Below are 21,897 nucleotides of genomic sequence, written 5' to 3' on the forward strand. Positions count from 1 at the left end.
TGTGGGCCCCACGCATATATTCACGATAAGGACATCTCGAAAGATGATGAGTGGCTGTGGGTGAGCGCAGGAAGAGATCACGAGATGAGCCGGGTTTAATTGAACATGGACTAAGTAACGACGATACAGTTACCACGAATCGTTCTGAGCAGTTGGATGTAAGGTGCTTTAAGTATGTATTTTCGTAGTAGGAGCTCTCATGGCCTGCGACGATGGAATCTCACGAGATCGCTCTGCGATGTTGCTCTTATCTAGCATGTAGTATGGCATCTCTCCAGAAGCACTTCATGTGATTTCACTGCGGGTTTTAAGCTAGTATGCCAAAGACATCATGTGACTTTGCTCGGATCGCCTGTTTGTCTCAAGAACAGGGTATTACGCGATGTCGCACCGTGAAGCCAGGGTCTTGCACACATTTCATAGCGCAAAAACTGACATCGCCCCTCTCTTATACCGCCTCCTCTCCGGCTCGTATATCTCCATCTCTTCCTATCATGGCAAACAATCAGATCACGCTCGACGTATCCGGTCGCAAATTTCGTACGTCCAAATCAGTCCTCTCGGTCTCGCCTTATTTTGAGGGTCTACTCAATCGCTGGGAAGAGGGCGCGGACCTCCAGGCCGACGGCTCATACTACGTCGACGCGGATGCGCTTACATTCGAGCATCTACTCAGCTTTATGCGTCGGCCTTCCAGGTTTCCGCTCTACTGGACGAGGAAAGACGGCTTCGACTATGCTCTCTACAGCCGGGTCGAGGCAGAGGCGGATTACTTCATGTTGGAGGGGCTGCGGGATTGGATCAAGCAGCGCAAGTACCTGCAAGCAGTGGTGACATTCTCACGTACCGACAGTGCTATGAAAGACCAGAGACTAGTTGGCGATGTAGTTATCGAGAAATATGTCGTCAGGAAGGCTGGGCATGTTCTCTGCCCATTGGCATGGCACCATGACGTCAGGAATGACTGTTGGCGTGACGAAGATTGCAGAAAAGCGATGATGGCCAATGGGTTGCCAATGAGCAGCGCACAAGATGAGCTCCTCGTCGCCGTCACGGAGTTCCACTTCAACAATGAGATCTTGGTCAACGACAGTCTATAAAGCTATTGGGCACTAGGCAGTGCAACATGGAAAAACTTGGGTCAAAGAACTGTACCCTGGCGTTCATCTCTTTCGTCGATATCTTTTTTAGCTCTCAAGGTTGAGTGGACATTATGTTCTCTACTAGTGGATCACAGACGTGGCTGCTTTGCGTCGAGATCAGGCCTTCGTTATGACGTCGACATTAAAGTTTGCGCATAGCACCTCGAGCCACGATCATTTTCCCAAGAAATAAACAAAATGCGCAAAATATTGCTAAAAGCATTCCCGCTCAGGTTCAAAAGTGACAAATCAGTGTAGTTGTGGATCCTCGCGGATGTAGTCTTTCCCATGCGCAATGATGTACAAGCGCCACATGTTAGCGTCAACGATATCCATCGATACATGAACGGCTAAGTATCTATGTACAACATCCTTCTACGTTCTCATATTGATTGCACATCATCCTACACAGAAACAACAGGACATCTAAAAAAAACACTCTGTTCACCCAACAACATGGCGACCCAATCCGCAATCAACTGGCCATCGCACTTCCTCCCGGGCACAACCGACAACTTCGTCTCCAACGAGCGCATCGCCAAAGACTTGACCAGCACACAAATCTGGGCCCTACTAGCCAACATCTCAAAATGGGAATCCTACTACAAGAACTGCGCTCAAATCACTCCTCCGTCATCCGACAGCACCTTCCTGCACAAAGGCGACGTCTTCAAATTCAGCACTTTCGGATTCCCGCCGCTTACCTGCACGGTCGAGGAGTCGGAGCCGCCGGAGAGTAACGGGCGCGCGGGCAGGTTGGCATGGAGCTCCAAGACGCCGGATGGACTGGAGATTTATCATGCGTGGGTTGTAGAGGATCTGGAGGGGCAGAGGGTGAGGATTTTGACACAGGAGAGTCAGATTGGGCAGATTTTCAAGGATTGGGAGGAGCAGAAGCCGAACAAGATGCTCCTAGGACACCAAGATTGGCTGGATGGGCTGATCACTGCAGCGAGTGGCAAGCAGGTTGGAGGAACAAATCTTGAAGCCGTCAACTTTCCGGTGAGGCAATTAGATGCATAGTCCTATATTTCCAAGCAGAGGAAGAGTAGTTCGCCATCACAAGAACAGCAGGGTAAAGCAGTATGAAGTTTCAGAAGTATTATTAGCAGTACACGAAATCCTCTATCGTCATCCCATTTCCGCATCCACGAGGTCATGGCCCGTCGTAGCTGTCAATACCCATACTCGCGTCCTGACGCCGGTCATGGCAAGGAGATGAACGAAGGTCTAAGGAAAGAAAAACATGCTGACCCCGAAAGTGATGTCGCGCCAAAGCAAGAAATGAGGACTTGGAGTCCAGTGGAAGAAAGATCGGGAGTACACTGCCTCCCAAGAAAAGCGACCCTGTGATCCACTCAAACCGTTGTGGTACAAGATGCCGCAATATATACTGCTGTTGAAGAGGAAGAAGAGTGAAATGGTGTGCTGCGATGAGAACAGTACGTAGAGTGACCAGGGTAAGCACTTCGAAGAGTTATCAGACAGTCCTATACATGTGCGGCGACAGTGGTCGAACGAGAAGGACATTCCTTGTAGCAGTGGTTGAAGCTAACGAGGGAGACTGTGGACGACACTTAGGCCGTTGCAACCTTAGCCCAAGTTGTAGCTGTGTGAGCTGGGGATGAGCGAGGAGCATTGTTGTTGCTGGTGGACCAAGTCTTGGGAGCAGACGGGCGCGAAGAGCTGTTGTTGTAGGAACGATCTGTCTGACTTTGGTGCGAGGGCTTGCGCGGGCGATCCTTAGCACTGTTGGTAGAAGTGGTGCTCGGCGTACTAGTCGCTTTGGGCTTCGGCTGGCGGTTGAGCTTTGGGCCGTAGTGCTTCCGCTGGACCGACTTAGTGACAGGCTCGCGCATGTTTGCAAGGCGCACAACAACGTCGAACTTCAGCCTGTTCTGTGTCGTCTTCTCAATGTCGAATGCCTCTAGGCGGCGGATGGTGAACGGGTTCTCCAACTTCTTGTGCCTCGGGTGCTGCTCATCTCTGGGCGCGGCCTTGGGTGGTTGATTGGCTGCGAGGTGCGGAACCTTGGACAATTTGACGGTGGGCAGCGAACCGAACTCTCTGTCTTCGAACAGAGCCTCAGTATCACCACGAGTGACAGCCTCTGCACCACGATCATCTGCAAAGATTCTCGTCTGGGACGCGCTGGGCAATGACACAGTTGCAGGACCAGTATTTCCTCGAACGTCTAGCGAAGCCTTGGACAAGGCAGCCGGGGCGACCGCGCCTTGCTGTGGAGTAGCGACTGGCAGCATTGGAGACGTGCTCGGGAGGGTTGATGAACGGTTGGAACCTGGCTTGTCAAGGAGCTTGTTAAACCTTGCCTGCCACTCGGGGTTCATTGCGAGAGGTCTGGCGCCTAGAGCTTGGCCGCGCGACGGCATGTTTACGTGAGAAGCAGCGGACGTCCCGTTACCAGCTGCCGACGGTGGAAGTCGCACGACAGGCGAGGGCTTCGGAAGCCTCACCAATGGGTGACCGGCTTCACTGCTGAAAACAGGGTGTGTCTCTGTCTCGGGAGGCGGAGGAGGCGAGTCTGCTTTGCTTGACACAAAGGTCGACGGAGACGCCGTCGCCTCTGTTGAGGTCTCAGTCGGACGAGGGAAGAAGCGCGATGCGCGAGGACCAGTAGCCTGCTGGAGAGGACCTTGAGTCAGACCTTGCTGAGGCGACGAACCTTCAGCCAAAGGCTTCGTAGTATCGTCCTTTTTCAATGCCTCGGCAAGAGCCAGTTCGGCGGCGACCTTGTCATGCAGCGTCACTTGTGCTTGCCCACGCTGATCTTTGTATACCTCTCGAAGCTCGGGACGGAATTCGCCCTGGCGTTCTCGATCTTGAGCATTCTTCGCTGCGAGGTCCTGGTCATCCTTTTTGATAAGTTCACCAAATGTATCCCAACCGCCGCCAGTGACGTTCCTTGGAGGTGGTCTAGCCGCCCGAGCCGCCGCCGCGTTTTGGGCACGCGACGATCGCTGCGAGTACATGGGTTGCGACGGAGGCAACTGTCTTGCTGGGTGTGATGTCAAGGCCTGAGGAGCTAGGCCTGTGCCAATGGGAGCTGTCGCGGCAGGTGACTGAACAGGAAGTTGCTGCTGGGCACCGGGGCGAGACTGGCCTCTGTAATCGGAGTCGAAGGTACCGTTACCAAGAGCTCGATCTTTTGCGCCGGGAGGACCCCAAACTTGTGATGTCCAAGGTCTAGGTTGAGGTGCTGTAGAAGAAGACTGCGACCAGGTCGGAGGTGCCTGCGGCCTAGGCCCAGAAGGGATAGCGCCGTCTGATTGGTGAGCGATCGCTTGAGATTGTTCAGTTGACAGCCGAGACTTTTCGTTGTCACGAGTGAAGGCGTCAAAGGGCGGCGTCGATTGCTGATTAAGTGATGAAGGAGCAGTCACCGGTGAGGGATTTACTTGAGCATGGCTCGCCTGAGGCGATCTTTTCACCGGGTGAGACTGATGGACCTTCATCATCCCATATTGTGTAACCTCACCCTCGGCAGTCGGTACAGGTGGTTTTGGCGGTGATTGCAATGGCGCAGGAGCAGCCTTGTCTTTCTGTGGGGACTGCTCTGGGCGTGTAGGCGACTGATCCTTGTTTTTGGGCTTGGGTTCAGGCGGTCCCATAGCGGCCAACTTCTTAGCAAGACGTTCTTTCCTCTCTGCCTCTGCCTGCTTCTCGGCTTCCGCATCCTGCTGTTTCTTGAGACGAGCGCGCTCGATCTTCTCAGCCATCAAACGTTTCTGTACCTCGACTGGGTTCTCTGCCGGTGGTGCTGGTGTAGGCGCGGGTGCATCTTGTACAGCTGAGGTTACTGAGCCATAGGGTGAAGCCGGGTGTGCATGAGGAACGTTCGGAGACTTCATCTGCTGGAATGGCGACTGTCTGGAAGCTGCAGGATCCGAAGGGTCCACACCGTTGATCGAGTGTGATTCGCGTCGCTCCATGTTCATGGGACCAGTAGGCATGTCTACTCCCCGTGGGTCCATCGACATGCGCCTAGGCATAGTTCCACTAACGTTGGACGAGTTCCTCCTCCTGCCCCAAGTAGGACCATCCGCGCTTGCCCGTGAAGTCTGGAACGCCGCTGAGGGCTCTGCTGGGCCGCCGTCCTGAGAAGGCCTCTGTAGCACGGCGGACGGCTGCTGCCGGTAACCACCGCCAGCATCTCGTCCAGAACCCCGCCGCATGTCATTGTGTACAGGCTCGTAACGACCACTTTGCGAATTGAACAATTCTCGGCCGTCTCTAGTATCTCGGCCGCCGCTTTCGTTGCGCCAGTTGCGATTAAAGTCATCGGGGGCGATCTCCTTCGCGGGAGGTGGGGGCATGGAGTCGTAACCATAGGAATCGCGCTGTGTGTAACGCTGTGGGGGTGGTTGCTGCGCAGGGGGATTGATTTGTATCGGCGACACCTTCTCGACTGGGGGCAGAGGCGCCCATGGTGACTTCTTCTCAGTCGCTGATGGCTTGGCTACTAGAGTTGGTCTTTCTGGCTGACCCTTGAGGACCAGGCTCGACTTTCCAGTACTGGGCTGCGTGTGCGCACCAGGCTTCAAGATGGTTTTGGCACCACCAGTGACGCTCAGTTTGGGTGCGTTCGTGGCTGGAGCTGGAGACGTGGTAGGCTTGGGTGCTTCGGCGGGCGTCTCAGGCTTGAGAATAGTCTTGGGCTCTTCGGCGGGCGGTGGCTGCGTCTCCGGTGGCACCGCAACTGAGGACTTGGTTCCATCCATCCATTGCACTGCTTCCGGGGTCCAGTCTTCCTCGTCATCGTCAATGTCTGCCCACTTGGCCTCCTTGCCTCCTTCATCAGCTTGTAGGCGTGTTGCAAGGTGTATACCGTACTGCTGCTTCAGTTCTTCGTCGGTGAAGGTTTTGGGCGGAGGGGTTGGGACGGGCTGGTTCTTATTCCAGACTTTGCTCGCATCTGGGCCCGCACCCGTGCCATTGGTTTGTCCCAGCGCACGCGGGGCGTTGCCAGCGCCCGATTTCGCTACGAGGCGGGGCTTCGCGGTGAGAATCGACGTCTTGGGCGGAGCTGCCGGGGCTGCCTTCTCCCCCGGTCGTGCAGCAGGCGTGGTCGGAACGGTCTTGGCCAGAAAGCTCTTCGTCACAGATACTGACTTGAACGGCTGTTTCTTGGCTGCTGAGTTGGTCCGCACGTGAACTCCGTCGCGCTTGGACTGGTCGACGCTTCCTGGGCGGCTGATGTCGGTATCTGAGCCACCACTGGCATCTGCTACGGCTTGCGACTCCGCCGCCAGATGTTCGCTCGAGAAGCCATTGAGGTGGGGCTGTTTGGAATCGTGCCGTGATGCATCCGACTGCTTGTTCTCGCCCTGCTACTATTAACACCACGTCCCGATGGCTCTTCCTCGCTACTTACAGCTGCCGCATCTCCATCGGCCTTGTCTGACACGTGTGCACTACCAGTGGCGGGTGCACCTGTGCCGTTCACAGTGGATTTCGTAGGAGACGCTTCTCGTGGGGTCGGTTTCGTGATCGCTGTGCCCGAGGGCGGTTCGCCGTTGACGGCGGGGGTGTTGGTAGTTGACGCAGAGTCGTCGATGGGCGCAGAACGACCCACCGACTGTGCTTCCTTTACCACATCGTTGGCAACCTGCTCTGCCATAACAGTTTCCGGAACTGAAGTGGCGCAAGACTCAATGTCAGAAAGATGTTCTTGGTCTGATCCAAACAAGGACGTGGGCGTAAGCGGCGCCGACTGCTGCGAGTCGAGCCCGGCCGGACGCCCGCTGTCCTCCACATGCGACATGGGAGCTAAGAAAAGTTGGGGATAATCACCTAATGTCAGATGCTACAAGTCGCCACGGATGTCAAGTCGGCGCTTCCGCAGAGTTGCTGCAAGTTGCTGAGGTGACGCGGCGAGTGCGGAGGTTTCGGAGTGTTTCGCTGGATGGATGCGCGGGCTGGAGGCAGTCGCGAACACGTGCTGGGTCGCGCTGATTCACCGAACGGCGTGGAGTCGCGCTCGGGAGGGGGCGGCGTGAAAGAAGGGGCCCTTTCGTGGTGGGGCGGACTGCGGGTGTGGGTGGGTGTATAGGAGGTTGAGGCGGGTAGCTTGAGTAGCCACGATGGTGAGAGGCGCTAGTCTTGGCACACGCCTGGGGTCCTCTTTGTATCGATTCTGACATCTAGAATGCCCTGGGAGCTATGCGTCACACGGCTGCAGCGATAATCACGATTCAAGCCTGAGCTGCGGAGGTGCTGGCCGGACGAAGCCTGCTGGGAAGACTGGTCGACAGACAGCTACTGACACATGCTCACTCCGTGCACGTGAGGTTGTTTGACATGTGTATTTTCAGAAACGAGACGACAAGACCCACTACATTTCCGTAGTACTGCACATGATGTACTACCTTATCCTCGCCCGGGATGACGTTGTCGGCCCCATGAGAGCTGACCAGGCCTCCGCCACCGCACACGTGTGGATGTTGACAAAGAAGAGGGCAGGGTCATTTGCATGATAGGAGAAGAGACTGTCTTGGCTAGATGTTTGATTCACCAACTACACTTTACATATACACATCCGGTCTATTCGCCCGTGACGATGCAGCGCATTCAGAGGATCCGCTTAGTGCTCGTTGTTCTTGTGGTGGCCTGCGAGTGGTGAGTCACATCATCTCGTCAGCGCATCTGATTCGACTTACGGAGATGGAAGTAGTAGTTCTGCGCGTAGCCGATGGCGATCAGGAAGCCAATGACGTGAACGAGGGCTGTACAGGGTCAGTCTGGTGCTCCCATCCGATCTCGCAGGCTCAAGGACAGCGCTCGCATAGTCTCCTGCCCCGCCGGGTGCACTCACGCCTTGCTGAAGGGTTCTTGCCCATGTACTTCTTCTGGTAGCGTCCGAGAAGACCCTTGGCCTCGGGCTCGGGAGCTGGGCCACGGGGCAGCTTCTCGTAGAAGCTCACGACCTTCTGCATGCGGACAGCATTGGGGGAGGAGCCGATAGCCTGTTTCGTACATCAGCCCTGGTCTGGAATCGCCATTTTGAGAGTCGTCGGGATGCGCCAAGGTTCGCAGTCGGGGTGCTGCGACTGTGGAGGCGTTTGCGGTGGGCCGAAAGTTGCGCGTATGCGATTGCGGGGATTCGAAGGCGTGCTAGGATAGCGTTTGGAGGGCTCTTACATTGGGAGAAGCAATCTAGGGAGCATTGTCAGTGCCACGCGCGGTCCGAGGGGCAGACAGAAGCCGTACCTTGGGGGGGATGAGGGTCGAGAGACCGCGCTTTTGCATGAAGCTCATCTTGACGGCTGCGGGCCAGTTAGCATCAATTGCACTCTCTCTGCGTGGCGGATCGGTTCGGGCGACGTACCAGGGCGGGCAAGACGATGGAGTGGAGATGGAGGTCGTGCGGTCGGTGGTGAGGTTCGAGGAAGAAAGCTGCAGGACGGATTATGCCGGCGCCTTCGCCAAGCAACCACCCCAGCTTCATCCCATTGCATCGACATCACCAGCATTCCCGCCCGCCACGCCGACGACACAACCACCATGGCTGCCCTCCCGAGGACAATTGCATCGCGACTGCTCGCCCCTGCCCTGCGGCCCTCCGCGACGAGGGTCATCGCCCCCTCCTTCCGCACCTATGCGACCAACGAGCCCACTCCCCACGGCCACAAGACGAGCTCCGAAGATGCGCCCGCCGTCAAACTCACGAGCGAGTCCACCCAGATCCGCGAGGAAAACGCCGCAGAGGGCATGAGGCACCAGCCAGACTACAATGTCGCCATTGACTACCGGACCTCGTGCGTCAACCGTGGATCAGGATAAGGCGGCATATGGCTAACATGTCCCCAGCAACTTCTCCCCGGTTCCCAAGCGCGTCATGGACGGCAGCGAGCCCGGTGACAGTGTTGCGGCTGCCGTTCTATCCGGCGCCCCCACCGACCTCCAGGCGCGTACTGTTCGGTACGAGACATCCTCCACCCGACGTCGGCCTTCATACTAATTGTTCCCAGCATCTACAAGCCCTCCAAGACAGCCACACAATCCGGCGACTGGAACGCCTCGCACTGGCTGATGGACTGGGACGTCCTCCCCAAGGGCCACCGATGGGAGAACCCGCTCATGGGCTGGCAGTCGTCTGCCGACTTCATGAACGGCCACCGGATACAGTTCAAGTCCAAGGAGGATGCCATCAAATTCGCTAACAAGCAAGGCTACGAGTACTTTGTCCAGGAACCTAACAAGCGGAAGACCGTCCCCAAGGCATATGCCAACTTGTTCAGTCACAGCCCAAAGAAGCTCAAGATCATAACAACCAAGTAAGAGTTGGATTTGGCCAGGCGCGAAACAGCACGTGTACATACTGCATTGAATTACATTTTCAAGATATTTTCCTCCTGGATGCCCCGTATGTTGATGTTGATGTTCGAGCGTCCCGCATGTTGCCTGGCCGCCGCAACACCGCTCTTCCTGACGCGTTTGCAATTTCCTTATTGTCTGAACACTGCACCGGGCCGTCGTAATCCCCATTGACGTCGAATTTAACGAGGCAAACGCACACAGCCGCTAGCCATATATCAATCTTTTCTGCCCCTCCGTCTCTGTCTCTCCTTCATGAACTCCGTCACCGTTGCCGAACCTCTTTGTGGCGCCATGTCTTCCTCACCGGGACTCAAGGTGAAGGGCAGTAGCCCCAGACTGCCCTTCACCTCTGCGCTAACAAAAGCTAGAAGCTATATACAAACTTTTGAGCTTTCGTTTTGGTTCTCCAACCACCAAACTCCCATCACCAGTTAGTATATGGTACGGCTTCAGCGTATCTTTTGCTAATGGCGATCAGCCACACCAGACTACACGGTAGTCATCAAAGCACTCCACCACCTCGCCAACCAGCCAGAAAAGATGGGTCGAGCAGGGTACGAAACTACCTACGTCTGCAGCGACAAGGACTCTGCGGCGGCAGACGCAATTGCCATGCACGAGGTCAAGAGGGCCGAGGCAGCCGTAAGTATCTGATCACCTCCTGACACTACCATGGTACTAACGTACAACAGAAGATCGCGGCCATCGAGGCTGCTGAGGCTGCAGAAGCCAAATTCATCAGGAGCAAGAAGTCTCGTGGAATCGTGGCCGCACGCAAGGCCGCCAAGGACAAAGCCACCTCGCAGGCGGGTGCCTACGAGTCGGAGGGCGACTCAAACAAGACCACAAAGCCCTGACGACCTCCGCGCACCACCAAGACACCTGCGGACGACCGTCTCTCCTCCGCTCATGGTACCCGTCTGGCGACAGTACAAAAGTTGGAACCTGATATTGAAAGAACGATACACAAGCTTGATCAAAGCTGGTGGCATCTGTCTGGCGGGATATCACATTCGAAACTTGATTTTTGGAGTAAGGAAAGGCACAGAGATACCCAAGTTTAGTTTAGCACAATGAAAAGTCATGAATTCGTAACAGTCTACCTCATCGCTCCACTCTAGTCTAGTAGTCTCCTCTCAACTATGCTCTGCCTCTTTGCCTTGACCGCAGCAGCTCCCTTGATTGCTGTCCTGGTGGCGTCGAAGAACTTGTTCGCCATCTTCTGTACACCCGTCTGCAAGTTGGGGTGTTCACCGTCATCTGTGTCCTTGACTGCGTCAAAGTCGGCGAAGTTGTCCACGAAGTAGACCGGGCTCTTCACATTGCTCTTCTTAGGCATGTGCGTAGCCATGTAAGCGTTGAGATCTTTGATGCCTTGAACGGCCTGGGCATTGAAGCGCGCGGGGTCCAATGGAAGGAGGTTGGAGACGACGATCTGCATGTTGGGATTCTTCTTCCGCATTTGTGCGATAAGAATGTCGTACGAGGCGATGATGTCGTTGATAGGCCTCTTGCCGATGAGAACATCGTTGGTGCCGAGGAGCATGAGAACGACATCCGGAGGGTTCTTGTCGAGCCAGCCAGGCAATTGGCTGTTCTTGACAATATCGGCGGCTTGGAATCCGGGGTGACCTTCGTGATCCTGGTCGATGTTGGTCCCACTGCAGGTGCTCTTTTGGCCACCGACAAAGTCAAAGTTCGTCACACCTGCATCCCTAAGCTTGGTTTGGAGGTTTGCGCGCCAGCATCGCTTGAATATGAGTCAGTGGATGCAAACTTGAAGTGAGGAAGGTGGGATACGTACCGAGACAATGGAAGCACCAAATGGCATGACCTTGACTGTCTTTTGAGCGCAGACTTCGCTGGCAAGGGTGAGGAGCCCGAGGGCGAGGACGGAGATCTTGACCATCTTGTATATGAATAGAGTATAGAAGTGGTGAAGATTGTTCGGTGGTTGTCTGAGTAGTTGACCGGTAATCAAGAACTCGAGAAGAGGAAGGCCGCGGGATTATGTATTAATAGCAGCGCGCAGTCGAGCCGTCGGTTGTGGAAATCCGTGCGCGTGGGAAACCCCTCGTGCGTTGTCCCGTTTGTTATCGCGATGCCCGGTAAGGTCCAGAGCGTAAGGCGGCAGGAGCTTTGCGTGACCCGTGAAATGAGGCCAATGTATTTAGCAATCACCGAGTTCAAAGGGCCGTTATGATAGATTCCGCGAACGTGTAGATATTTATTCCGAAAAAGTATAGTGAGCCAGGGGGCGAAGCAATATAAGTTATGGATAGTTCGTAGCAGTAGTAGCAAAGTAAACCTTGAATGTTGCTTGCTTGTGATATCAACATCCAGGGATGTGAACCGGCACCTTATATCTAATTCCCAGACACAATACGGTGCACGCTAGATTGATCAGACGACTGACGGCGGAGTAGACTGGCCGCTGTTTCCAGGCCTAAGCCCCACCCACCCCGCCCTTGCTCGTCGTCGCCTAGAGTCAAGAAACAAAAGGCCGGGTGCGGCGTACATGTGCTGGTCGCCGTGGAAGGAGGAAGCGGCTGTGCCTGGCTCAGGAAGGCTGGCTGTACCACCCCTGTCAAGACCGTATCGGGAATAGATGACGCTAGAGTAGTCAGAACGCTTGGTCGGTTTGGGGAGACGGGAGACTAGATTGTAGGTCCAGATTACACTGTGCCGCTCGGGGGGCTTTGCGTTGTTGGTGATGCGGTGAACGGTATGCGTCTCCCCATTCTATACGCTCAGTATCGAAGGACGTGAAGCCAGTCATGAACAACAACAACAAAGACATCACGCCGCAGTCACCCACGCCACAGCCAGTAGCAAGACCCAGTCGCAACGACTTTCGCGAGGTCTTCCAAATTGAGCCTACAGGGTCTCAGAGGTCTAGCCTCTGCCGTCATAGAACCCTGCCGCGCGTGGAGCTTCCTAGCAATCTAACCATACGAGAAAGCTTGTCGGCAGATGAGCTTAAGATAGCTGCAGGGACCCTAAGCGTGCGAAAAAAAACGGAGCATGAGCGCAACACTTCGCGAAGATGTGTTCAAGGGTAAGGCAGAAGGAATTCCTCCCATTGGTCTTTGCGACATTGCGCCGCTACTACTTTGCTGAAAACGAAAGAGCAAGGGTAGATTTGGAACACTTCTGCGGTCGACAGGAAACGTGCGTGACACTGTCCGTGACAGAACGGCCGCTCCGCGATGCGATGGCGGGGGTGGAAACCTACAATGACAGCTGATGACGGACTAGATTCCACGAGACCGAATTCTCGAGGCAGGATTGCATCCAAGCGCCATCGTATTGAAGCAAGCTACTCACGTTCTCGACGTCGCGCTGCAGGCCAATGTGTCTCACGAGACTGTCGTGCCATGAAGTTGGGAGCCATGTCACAGATAACTCCGCGGGAAAGGACACTTGAATGTCCGGCCAGCATCATCGGCGGCGTACGGCATCGTGGTGTTGGTCGGTCTTTGGTCGAAGAAGAGGATGTGGTGTGTCTGACCGGGACAAGATCAACTTCCGTGGCTTACGCCCTCTCGCTAAACCACCGGCTCAAGTGCTGCAACATGTCCCCTATACCTGAACGGGACGCAAGCCATCTCCACGTGCTACGACCTGCAGGTTCGCGCAGAGGGGCAAAAGGCCGCATTATCGGCGTTGGACAGAAGATTGCACTGTCAGCACTATGCCTGCACGCATCGTGGTGTGGTAGCTCGAGTGCTCCCGAGGTTGATCTTTCACGAACCTGCAGCAATCAGCATCATGCTCGCTATCTAGCTTCGCCCTCCTCCGCAGCTCCGCCTCTGCGCTCGAACAACACCAACACCAACACCAAGATCGTCTTCAGCCAGCCTTGCGCTTGGATCGCAGCGTAGATCGCATCCAGAACAGCGCTAGGTGGCCGCTCCGCTGGCGATGGCGCGCTGTCGCTTAAACCTGGTGACCTGGCGTCTGGGCTCGCCCGGACGATCAATTATAGATTCTGCGCTTCGCTTTCGTATACAAGCCTAGAGTTTGGTTATACATCGGCGCATTGCAGTTCTGAGATGGATTTTACAAGTCTCGTGAACAGGGCAGTGTATGCAGGGACTCTGAAGTGCGTCTATACTACTGCAATGACGCATCGGTACAGAGCTTAAACACTTGCATGTGCACAGGGTACGTGCTGGCGGGCCATAGCCGAGCGGGATCGAGGGTCAAATCGCGAATCGAAGCCGACTGAGCAGAAGATCTTCAGTGTAGAAAACGTCATTGGTGATTAAGGTTTGGTAGTCTACATCCACTGAAGAACTTACATTGAACATCGACGATGTTCAGCGGGCGAAAGTAGGTTCAGGTAAACCATCTTCTAATCATCAGCATATTAGCATTACAAGCATAGCCAGGCCGCGGGGCTTGCGACCGCAAGGCGACCCGTGGTCCGGCCGCACTCCTACACAGTACAACTTAGGCTATCTATGCAGTCCTTCAAATCTAACACGACTGCGCCTCAACGGCTGGCTCAAGGCATTCATCACAGCCTATATTTCTTGTGAGCACGGGCCGAGAGCAGGAGTAACACCATACGTTGTTTTCGGGAAGATTGCAACCATCTACCAATGACGTTCTGTCAAGGAGTGATCAACGCATGGCTGAAACAGCCCAATCTTGTTGCTCCCACTCCAACATAATAGACTGCTCCCCAAGATCGTCACGAAGAGACACCGCTCTACTATGACGACACATCGAGATGAAGCAAGTTTGTAGATGTAGCAGATTCGTACGGGATATCGATGCGAGATATGAAGCGTCTACGTTTCAGTCGTCGCTACAAAGTTTACTCTTGGTGTAGCTTTTGTGAAGTAGAGGGGAAGGAACGTATCGGATGTCTCGGCCGGCGACCTGTTTCGTTATGAAGGACTATGGCAGGTATGACGAGAGTTTTTACAATATTGGGCCTTGGTTCTATCGGTGACTGCACAGGTATCCATCAACCATACTCGGCAAAGTTTGTGTTGTGGAAGACTGAAAGACTTTTTTGCACTTCTGCATGCGCTATTGTATCGTACACTGTATACATTTGAGATGACACGCCCATATATTGGGGTGCTTCGGATTTTGCCATCTGCCTGCAACAAGCTAGACATAAATCATCGTACTTGGTAAACCCATGCCCCCTGTACTGTGGTAGATTGGACTAGAACATAAAGGAACATATCTCAATCCTAGGATCATGCATAAGTTGCAATGACAGGTAGGCATGCAATGATAATCGACAGAAGAGAATGTCCATCTATAAGGCGGTTGCAGAAGACTGGTGAAAATAGTAACGATCTGGCTTCTCATACGTATGCCTGTATAGTCATAGCGAAGATCTATAGATGGTAGTCAGTAAAGGCTAATGAAGAGACAGCCGATAAACTCTGACCGACCAGATTGACGTACGTGATAATTGACTCACAAATCAGACCCTGAAATATCGCTGATCAGGCTGGGTCCGATCACTGAGTCCTGCGTCTCAGTTTGCGCTTCGGGTTGGGTTTGACCCGGAGGCAAACATTGTCCAGACGCGAGTATGTTCATGCCGTCAAAGAGGTCATCCTGAGGAGATTCATAGATATTATCAGTACCGTCTAGGCCGTACGATTGCGGAGGATCGTCAGAGTAAAGAGCGTTGGAGACGAGGGAGTGTCGGTCCGCCACCTGTTTTTCGGCGCTCGACTGTCGATATTGCGCAACTGGTATGATGGACATCCCTTCATTCTCCTCGATGAGTGGCTCGGGGCCTGTGTTGCTGGGGTTTTCCTTATCATCATGCTCATAGTTCAGTGGTGACGCTTCCATTGCTTCGCGCGCTAGCTGGTCTTCAAGTTTCTCTTGAAAGATTTCGAAGGCCTCGCCTGGAAGGACAGGCCAATAGTCTCGATCGTGGTTGAGGTATCTCTTTCCTGGAGGATAGTGCCAGACATCCATCCCTTCCCGGTGTCGAATGCCATGGCCAGTAGTATCAGCTATAAGCAGCAAGCGCGGGGGTGAGAGGGTGACAGTAGCTGCATTCTGTCAGTAAGTCTGAATGTCGAGAGGAAGCTGGCCACCTACAAGCGCTGGACTCAATGTTGTTACCGTCCTCCACACTAGCGAATACAGGCGCACCACTGGAGTCTAAGTCCAACGCATCGGATGTATCGTAGTCGGCGGGGCGCGATCGCCACCCATGGACTGCTTTGGACCTCTTCGCTCCTTTGGGATTGGAAGATGCATCATGTCCGGAATTTGCACGCTTACGAGAGAGCTTCTTGCGTTTGTTGCTCGAGATCGGTCTGTCGTCATCATCGCTCGAGATGACAAGATACTTGTCCTGAGGGTGTTTACCCATATCATACGATGCCTTGATACCCGAGACATTGCGCGTAGACCGTCTCGTACCCTCGGTAGGTACTGGTCGCGACTTGGACTCCTTGCGCGCCTTGCTCTTCGTCTTTCGCTTCGGTATCTCCTCCTCATCTTCTCCCTCGCTTTGTGCATCGTCCGACTCGGTTTTATCAGCGTCAGTATCGAGGATGCTAGAAGCCTCACTTGAATCGCCCGACTCGGGGACTAGCTTTTCTCCGTGTGCCGAGCGACGTTTGGCAGCCTGAGAGGGTCGAACGGCATCGTCCATGGGGTGGTACTTCACATCGTATACGAGCTTACTCTGTGTTCGGCTGCGCAAGCTATAAGACGAGGTAGGTACGGCTGAAGCGGGTGGTGTCATCGGTGACTTATTGGATTCGACGACATTCTCAACGCCAGCACCAGGCGGAGGACTGGTGCTGCTGTCCCTGTTTCCAGAAGATGGCGTGATTTGCTGTATACATTAATCAAACTATACCACAGAATGAGGGACGGACTTACCGGTGTCTTCACAGGATCGGGAACACCTTGACCGCTCTCCTCTGGGTGGAGAAAGACAGTACTGCCACTGCTGATTGTTTCGCTGGAATGACTGGAGCCGCGTCGTTCGGAAGCTTCTTCAGACGCAATCGGGGGTTTCCTGGCATCATCGAGCGATTCACTTGCGTGACGCGATCCATTAGCGGTTTCTTCTCGGGTGATGCTTGCATCTGCTTGGACAAGCAACTGTGTCGCGTTAGTGTAGCCTACGCGGGAAGTGAATGATTCACTCACAACGTTATCTTCTTGTGTAGTCTCACCCGTCACTTGAGGGTCATCTTCTATGAATGAGGAGAAATTGATCGAGTCAGCTGTACTCGCATGCGACGAAGCCATTTGGGTAGTTGAGGGTAGTGATCGTAGAGGAGGTTAGCGAAGCTCATGCGAGTGGAGATCGGGGGAGAAACTGAGAGATGATAACGCGTGGGGAGTGAATATGCATCGCAAGGCAGGTGCGCTGAACGCGTCGGACACGCGCTCCAGCGTTCCTTCCCTGTTTTGCACTCTTGTGGTTCTGAGGAAGGAGCGAGTGAAAACATCGCCCCGGGCAGATGCCGGGATTCACTGAGCACAACTTCGAAGGACTTATCATAGAACAATGACTATGCTTGAAGCCGGTATGACGTGGAGCAATCGGTCACATCAGTCGGACAACAATAACTATGGTAATGCACTATGAACAAATCAACACTCTCCCAACGAACGTAAATTGTCTTCGCGACAGAATGCATGAATAATTTGGAGATAGATTGAATACGCTAGAAGATAGCAACGATGCTTCGCTGTAAGACGCCGACACCCAAGAGATATTTAATGATGCATGTGGATATAAGCCCTTGCCCTCCATTTTCGTCCACAACATGACGCATGAAAACAGACACATGCACCCGCAATGCATTCGAAACGCCGTGATGAGAGGAATGGCTGAGATGGAAATCGCTTGAACGCATGAAAATAAATGACAAAAGGATGGAACCAAGAAGATCAGCCTCGACGATTCAGTCGCGAGGTTAGCCGTACAGGCGGCAGTACGAAGTCGTCATCGTCGTCCTCGTCATCAACCTCAATGTCGACGATCTTCAGTGGTTGTGGGGTAGTCACAGGCTGTGTTGCCAATGTGGTCTTGGGTTGAGCATCGAGTTCGGGTGGTGGTGGTACTGATTGCGAAGTGTCTTTCCGGTATGTCATCTCGGGCTCTAGGGAAGACACGGATGTGTCGGAGGTCTCGTGCGCCTGTAATTCAGGTGGATGTTGTGCCTTGCGTGCGTTGCATTTCTCCACCTCCATCTTTGCCGTCTCCAACACAGTCTCAAAGTTCTTTCGCACTCCTTCCAGCTCTGTTCTGCAGTCGCCGTCACGTAAGGTGAGATGCGCCGACTTCTCGCACAGCTCTTGGGCTTGCTCTAATGTTTTGTCCGAGGTATCGAACAGCACGACAGGTGTCTCTACACCACTGGTGACGCCCAGTCTGCCGCTTCTCCTCGCCGCCGATCTTGCGCGTAATGATGACATGCGGGCTCGGTAGTTGATTTTGGATAGGTCGATCTCTTCGTCGTCGTCGTCCATGTCGTCCTCCTCTGCGCTTGACTCTGCCTGGGTGGCCATCTCATTCATTCTGGCCTCCATCTTGGCCTTACGTAACATGTTGCGTCCGGTCCCTATTGCCCGCACGAGCAGTTCAAACGACTTCTGCATGTCTCCATCGTAGTTGACAACCACCATGGTTCGAGGGCGATGGCGGGCAGTGCCAGGTTCGTGGCCGGACGAGACGGAATGTGACTTTCGTTTGCGACTTGTGACGGCGTCTGGAGGTGTTGCGTTCGAAGGCGCTGCGTCCTCTGCGATGGCGTCTAGTGCTGGTCGTATGGACGCGGTGGAGTCGGTCCGCTTCCCGAACGGCGACTGTGATACGGGCACTTTCGTATTATCGGCCTGCATGGCCGTGACCTTCTCTTGGATGCTGGCAATGTCCTGCAGCCATTGCGGCAGGTTGTCCTGGAGGAACACGAACGACTTCTCAATGTCGGACATGGTGGGCGAGGATTGATCGGGGATTCGGGGTTAAGCGGCACGAGTGGTGGTGGTGGCAGGGACGGATGCAGACGGGTTATTGCATAGAGCAACGACGGCGACGAAGTTGACGTGAGTGTCGACCAGCGAGCAGTGAGGCGGTGGATGTGGATTAGGGGAGCAGAAAGGGCGTGGTCGGGGTACGTGTGCAGCGTTGGGCGGAGAAATAGTGGCAGACGATCAGCGATTACTTATGGGGAGAGACGGCTGACGGGCAGGGAGTGCGTCTGCTACGAGATGCGATCAACGGGGCCAGACTCACAGACCCAACGGAGTCGTGTCTGCCGGCATGCGAGTGGGACGATGGTGGTACAAGGCCACGGCGGTGCATTGCATCAAGAAGAAAGAGGGGGCAGCCAGAAAGCAACGAGACGGCCTTGCATGGGCGCGGGTGCAAGGTGCAGGGAGGATACTCCGCTTGCAAGAGGTATGGGGTACCGCAGCAACGGTTCGTCGACCCTTGGCGGTGATCGAACAGGGCGCTCGGCCTTATTGCAGACGAGTCGCCAGATTACAAGATTCAATTGCCTCACTCCTTGCGCGCCCGCGTGTGTCGTCGTTGCGCGGCCACATGGCCGACGCCGTACAAGATCGATCCCACTGTCACCGTGTTTCGCATGGCTTCACGATAACGCACCTACACACTTCACCTGTCGCAATCTACTAGCCGGCAGGGGCACCGCTTGATAGACTGGCTCGCATGCACATGATCTCCTCCAGTTGCGATGACAGCGCGAAACATCCATCTCGGAGCACACCCGCCGCCCGTCTAACGGTGCCAGCTCACCCCCATCCATCGACCTTGGCGATAGCGCGCATATGAGTTCCGCCCGGCGGCTATTACCTCCAGTAAGCACGATGGCGGCGCGTCCTATACCCGTGCCGCAGCGCCTCAGCCGAAACGAAAACAGGGTGCCCTTTGGCTTCTTTGCAACTTTGCGAATTGCCTACCAAATGCGGTAGTCGCAACGAGCATCCCACATGTCCGTATCGTCGTCCGTACTCATCCGTTCTTCCCAAAGTGTCCACGCACATGACGCAGACACGTCCACGATCTTGGTCCTGTGTAAGATGATGACTTGCTGTGCACAGTCCAGTGACCGACCTGCTTGTGCTCGCGAACGATGCCCGGCTAGGAAGGCGGGTGCGCGCACCTGACCTGTTGAAATGCGTACCCAATACCGTTGGACTGCTAACCGTTGAAGCTTACCACACAAACAGCTGTGCGCCTGAACGTTAACGCACACATCATTATTTAGATTGGCCGCCTAGGTTGATCCCAGGCAGTTGACAACTACGCACCGCATCGATTACTCCTTCAGGCAACCTGGCGACTGAAATAGCGCACCCTTGTCATGCGGGTAAGGGGCCTGCTCAACACGCGTTTCGTTTCGCACGTCTGCTTTTTGATGTCATCAGCCCGACGACTTGCGATGAACAAATCTCTTGCCCAGGTTTCATCTCCGTATAGGAGGAAGAAAAACATCTTGCCTGTGTATGTTGCCCTACGCAATTGAAAGCAGCTCCTCTTACCCGGCAATGCTAAACCGTGCTCAACAAATTTGCCATCTGTAGGCGACTATTCAAATCAACAAGGGCCATGGTCGTGGTCGCCGACCTGAGCCACATTGTGGGGAAGACTGCATCGGAACCACCCATGTGCATCCAGCAAGGGTCCACGGTCTCTGTGACAAACGAGTTACACAGCACAACATACGCTCGGCCCGATCAAGGCACCGAATAATGCCTGGGAACTCGTGGTATTGTTTCGAACATTCGAAATACTAGAACTCTTTCGAAACCATATTCATGCGTGCCGTTGGACAGCGCCCTTACGGCCAGAGCTCCTCAGTCCTCCATCCAGCGTTGGCCCTTGCGCTCTCGTCGAATGTGTATCTAAATCTCCGTGCCTTTGCTGGGTCGCTGAGATCCGTCTGCTCCACTGAGTCTGGCACAATCACCACAAGGCGGAAATTCTTGCGTGCCACGGGGTCTTGCAAATCGTCGACCTTTGAGCCAAGGGCAAGGTTCTTGTCGTCAAATGGTTTGGAGGTTGGCTGGCCGGGTGGAGGGTTCTTGAATGAGCCTGAGATGATTTATTAGCGATTTGCAAAGTACAGTAGACAGCGGCCATTTTTACCTTTGATGCCAGGACTCTGGTTACCAAAGAAACCGGTCAGCTCCCTTTGCCAGCTGAAGTCGCCTTCCTTGCCCTCATCGACGATCCTCATCCTCTTTCCCAGCTCGCTTTTGACAGTCCTTACACCACTGCTCTCGTCATCGCCCTCAATATCGGGTGCAATGATGAAAGCCCTTCCCTTGATCCGCCATTGTGTACCGGTATCAGCGTTCCAGTACACAGCCTCTACAGGGCCTCCACCACCACTGCCCTGCACCTGTTCGCTGCTCTCAGCGTGCCCCGCACTCGTCGCGAATATCTGTCCGACCTTCTCCATGCGAACATCCGTTGTGAATGTTGGGCAATCGCTCTGGTAGACCTGAGGATTGCGCTCTGCATCGTTGTGCTTGTTCTCCGGAAGCTCGGCCCAGAAACCGCGGTGGATGCAGTATCGCACGCGGGGCACGAAGGGTGTAGGCGAGCCCTTGGGGGCTGCATCGAGCGTTCCCAATACGAATTCAGGCGATTTCATCTTTGAGATATGCTCGCTGAACAGGGACTTCCATGGCGCAGGCGGAAGGGCCGATGCTGAGGGTGCGGTGGTAGACATGGTGCGTAGGAAGCGCGAAAGGCGGCGGGATGCTGTGCGTGAAGCTATGATGGCTGTAATGAGTAGATGATACTGTGTTAGTCGTGATGATGGAAGTCAATTGAGCTCTGAAGCTACAGACTATTTGATGTGTCGGAGAATGATGTCGTCATCACCTAGATCGGTACCTGCGCAATCGTGCAGATTCAATGAGGTCAGTAGCCTGTGTCTAGTCTAGTGCAAGTACCTGTGCGGCTCTTCGACATGTATTTTGTAGAAAAGTAACTAAGAATGATGGTATCCGTGAACATTGAGAGCACACCGTGTACGACAGAGCTGTATACTGGCAAATCATCGCTCCTGTGGGGTTGCGGGGTATCCGAATAAGACCGCGCCCGTCATAAGCGACAACGCGAACCCAGAAGATGGGGAGTTCCGATTTCTCACCTTTGCAATAGAAACTCATCCAAGCTCCAGTTTTGAAAGTGGCACCAGCTGGATCTGTACCCAAGCTTAGTATGCTTGTCTATAGGAAGGATTGCACTCGAGCACATGCTAATCATGTCACACAGCATCACGATACCCAGACACCGCTCAACAAGTCAAGATCTGTGTACAACATGGTACAGTAGGCGTCTGGGGCAACACAAGTCGGCGACCTGGTCAACGTCGCTTCGTCAAACCGGCTGGAGTTTACTGCTCAAGTGGTAGGACAATCT

General features: G+C 54.3%; 10 protein-coding genes across 10 annotated transcripts; 4 read left to right on the forward strand and 6 right to left on the reverse strand.

Annotated features, from left to right (window-relative positions):
* Positions 1–494: 494 nt before the first annotated feature.
* On the forward strand, positions 495–1,100 carry J4E90_003304 (uncharacterized protein; the record flags this gene model as incomplete). Its single annotated transcript, XM_051432875.1, has 1 exon — positions 495–1,100. One exon carries the CDS (start codon positions 495–497, stop codon positions 1,098–1,100), a length of 606 nt encoding a protein of 201 aa, XP_051292773.1.
* Positions 1,101–1,598: 498 nt separating this feature from the next.
* Positions 1,599–2,165, forward strand: J4E90_003305 (uncharacterized protein; the record flags this gene model as incomplete). Its single annotated transcript, XM_051432876.1, has 1 exon — positions 1,599–2,165. One exon carries the CDS (start codon positions 1,599–1,601, stop codon positions 2,163–2,165), a length of 567 nt encoding a protein of 188 aa, XP_051292774.1.
* Positions 2,166–2,719: 554 nt separating this feature from the next.
* J4E90_003306 (uncharacterized protein) lies at positions 2,720–6,780 on the reverse strand (the record flags this gene model as incomplete). Its single annotated transcript, XM_051432877.1, has 2 exons — positions 2,720–6,487; positions 6,535–6,780. The coding sequence occupies 2 exons, from the start codon at positions 6,778–6,780 to the stop codon at positions 2,720–2,722; spliced, it is 4,014 nt and encodes a 1,337-aa protein (XP_051292775.1).
* A 963-nt stretch (positions 6,781–7,743) lies between these two features.
* On the reverse strand, positions 7,744–8,417 carry J4E90_003307 (uncharacterized protein; the record flags this gene model as incomplete). The annotated part of the gene is made up of 5 exons (XM_051432878.1): positions 7,744–7,769; positions 7,820–7,885; positions 7,975–8,125; positions 8,301–8,315; positions 8,370–8,417. The coding sequence occupies 5 exons, from the start codon at positions 8,415–8,417 to the stop codon at positions 7,744–7,746; spliced, it is 306 nt and encodes a 101-aa protein (XP_051292776.1).
* Positions 8,418–8,663: 246 nt separating this feature from the next.
* J4E90_003308 (uncharacterized protein) lies at positions 8,664–9,440 on the forward strand (the record flags this gene model as incomplete). The annotated part of the gene is made up of 3 exons (XM_051432879.1): positions 8,664–8,917; positions 8,970–9,080; positions 9,131–9,440. 3 exons carry the CDS (start codon positions 8,664–8,666, stop codon positions 9,438–9,440), a joined length of 675 nt encoding a protein of 224 aa, XP_051292777.1.
* A 579-nt stretch (positions 9,441–10,019) lies between these two features.
* Positions 10,020–10,336, forward strand: J4E90_003309 (uncharacterized protein; the record flags this gene model as incomplete). Its single annotated transcript, XM_051432880.1, has 2 exons — positions 10,020–10,121; positions 10,172–10,336. 2 exons carry the CDS (start codon positions 10,020–10,022, stop codon positions 10,334–10,336), a joined length of 267 nt encoding a protein of 88 aa, XP_051292778.1.
* A 260-nt stretch (positions 10,337–10,596) lies between these two features.
* On the reverse strand, positions 10,597–11,388 carry J4E90_003310 (uncharacterized protein; the record flags this gene model as incomplete). The annotated part of the gene is made up of 2 exons (XM_051432881.1): positions 10,597–11,229; positions 11,284–11,388. 2 exons carry the CDS (start codon positions 11,386–11,388, stop codon positions 10,597–10,599), a joined length of 738 nt encoding a protein of 245 aa, XP_051292779.1.
* Positions 11,389–14,924: 3,536 nt separating this feature from the next.
* J4E90_003311 (uncharacterized protein) lies at positions 14,925–16,736 on the reverse strand (the record flags this gene model as incomplete). Its single annotated transcript, XM_051432882.1, has 4 exons — positions 14,925–15,517; positions 15,567–16,314; positions 16,362–16,586; positions 16,635–16,736. The coding sequence occupies 4 exons, from the start codon at positions 16,734–16,736 to the stop codon at positions 14,925–14,927; spliced, it is 1,668 nt and encodes a 555-aa protein (XP_051292780.1).
* Positions 16,737–17,384: 648 nt separating this feature from the next.
* Positions 17,385–18,431, reverse strand: J4E90_003312 (uncharacterized protein; the record flags this gene model as incomplete). Its single annotated transcript, XM_051432883.1, has 1 exon — positions 17,385–18,431. The coding sequence occupies one exon, from the start codon at positions 18,429–18,431 to the stop codon at positions 17,385–17,387; it is 1,047 nt and encodes a 348-aa protein (XP_051292781.1).
* A 1,871-nt stretch (positions 18,432–20,302) lies between these two features.
* On the reverse strand, positions 20,303–21,199 carry J4E90_003313 (uncharacterized protein; the record flags this gene model as incomplete). Its single annotated transcript, XM_051432884.1, has 2 exons — positions 20,303–20,556; positions 20,611–21,199. 2 exons carry the CDS (start codon positions 21,197–21,199, stop codon positions 20,303–20,305), a joined length of 843 nt encoding a protein of 280 aa, XP_051292782.1.
* Between the last annotated feature and the right edge of the window lie 698 nt (positions 21,200–21,897).

Source organism: Alternaria incomplexa (assembly GCF_024043165.1).
Source record: "Alternaria incomplexa strain BMP 0042 chromosome Unknown scaffold_4, whole genome shotgun sequence".
In the NCBI taxonomy this organism is placed as follows: Eukaryota; Fungi; Ascomycota; class Dothideomycetes; order Pleosporales; family Pleosporaceae; genus Alternaria; species Alternaria incomplexa.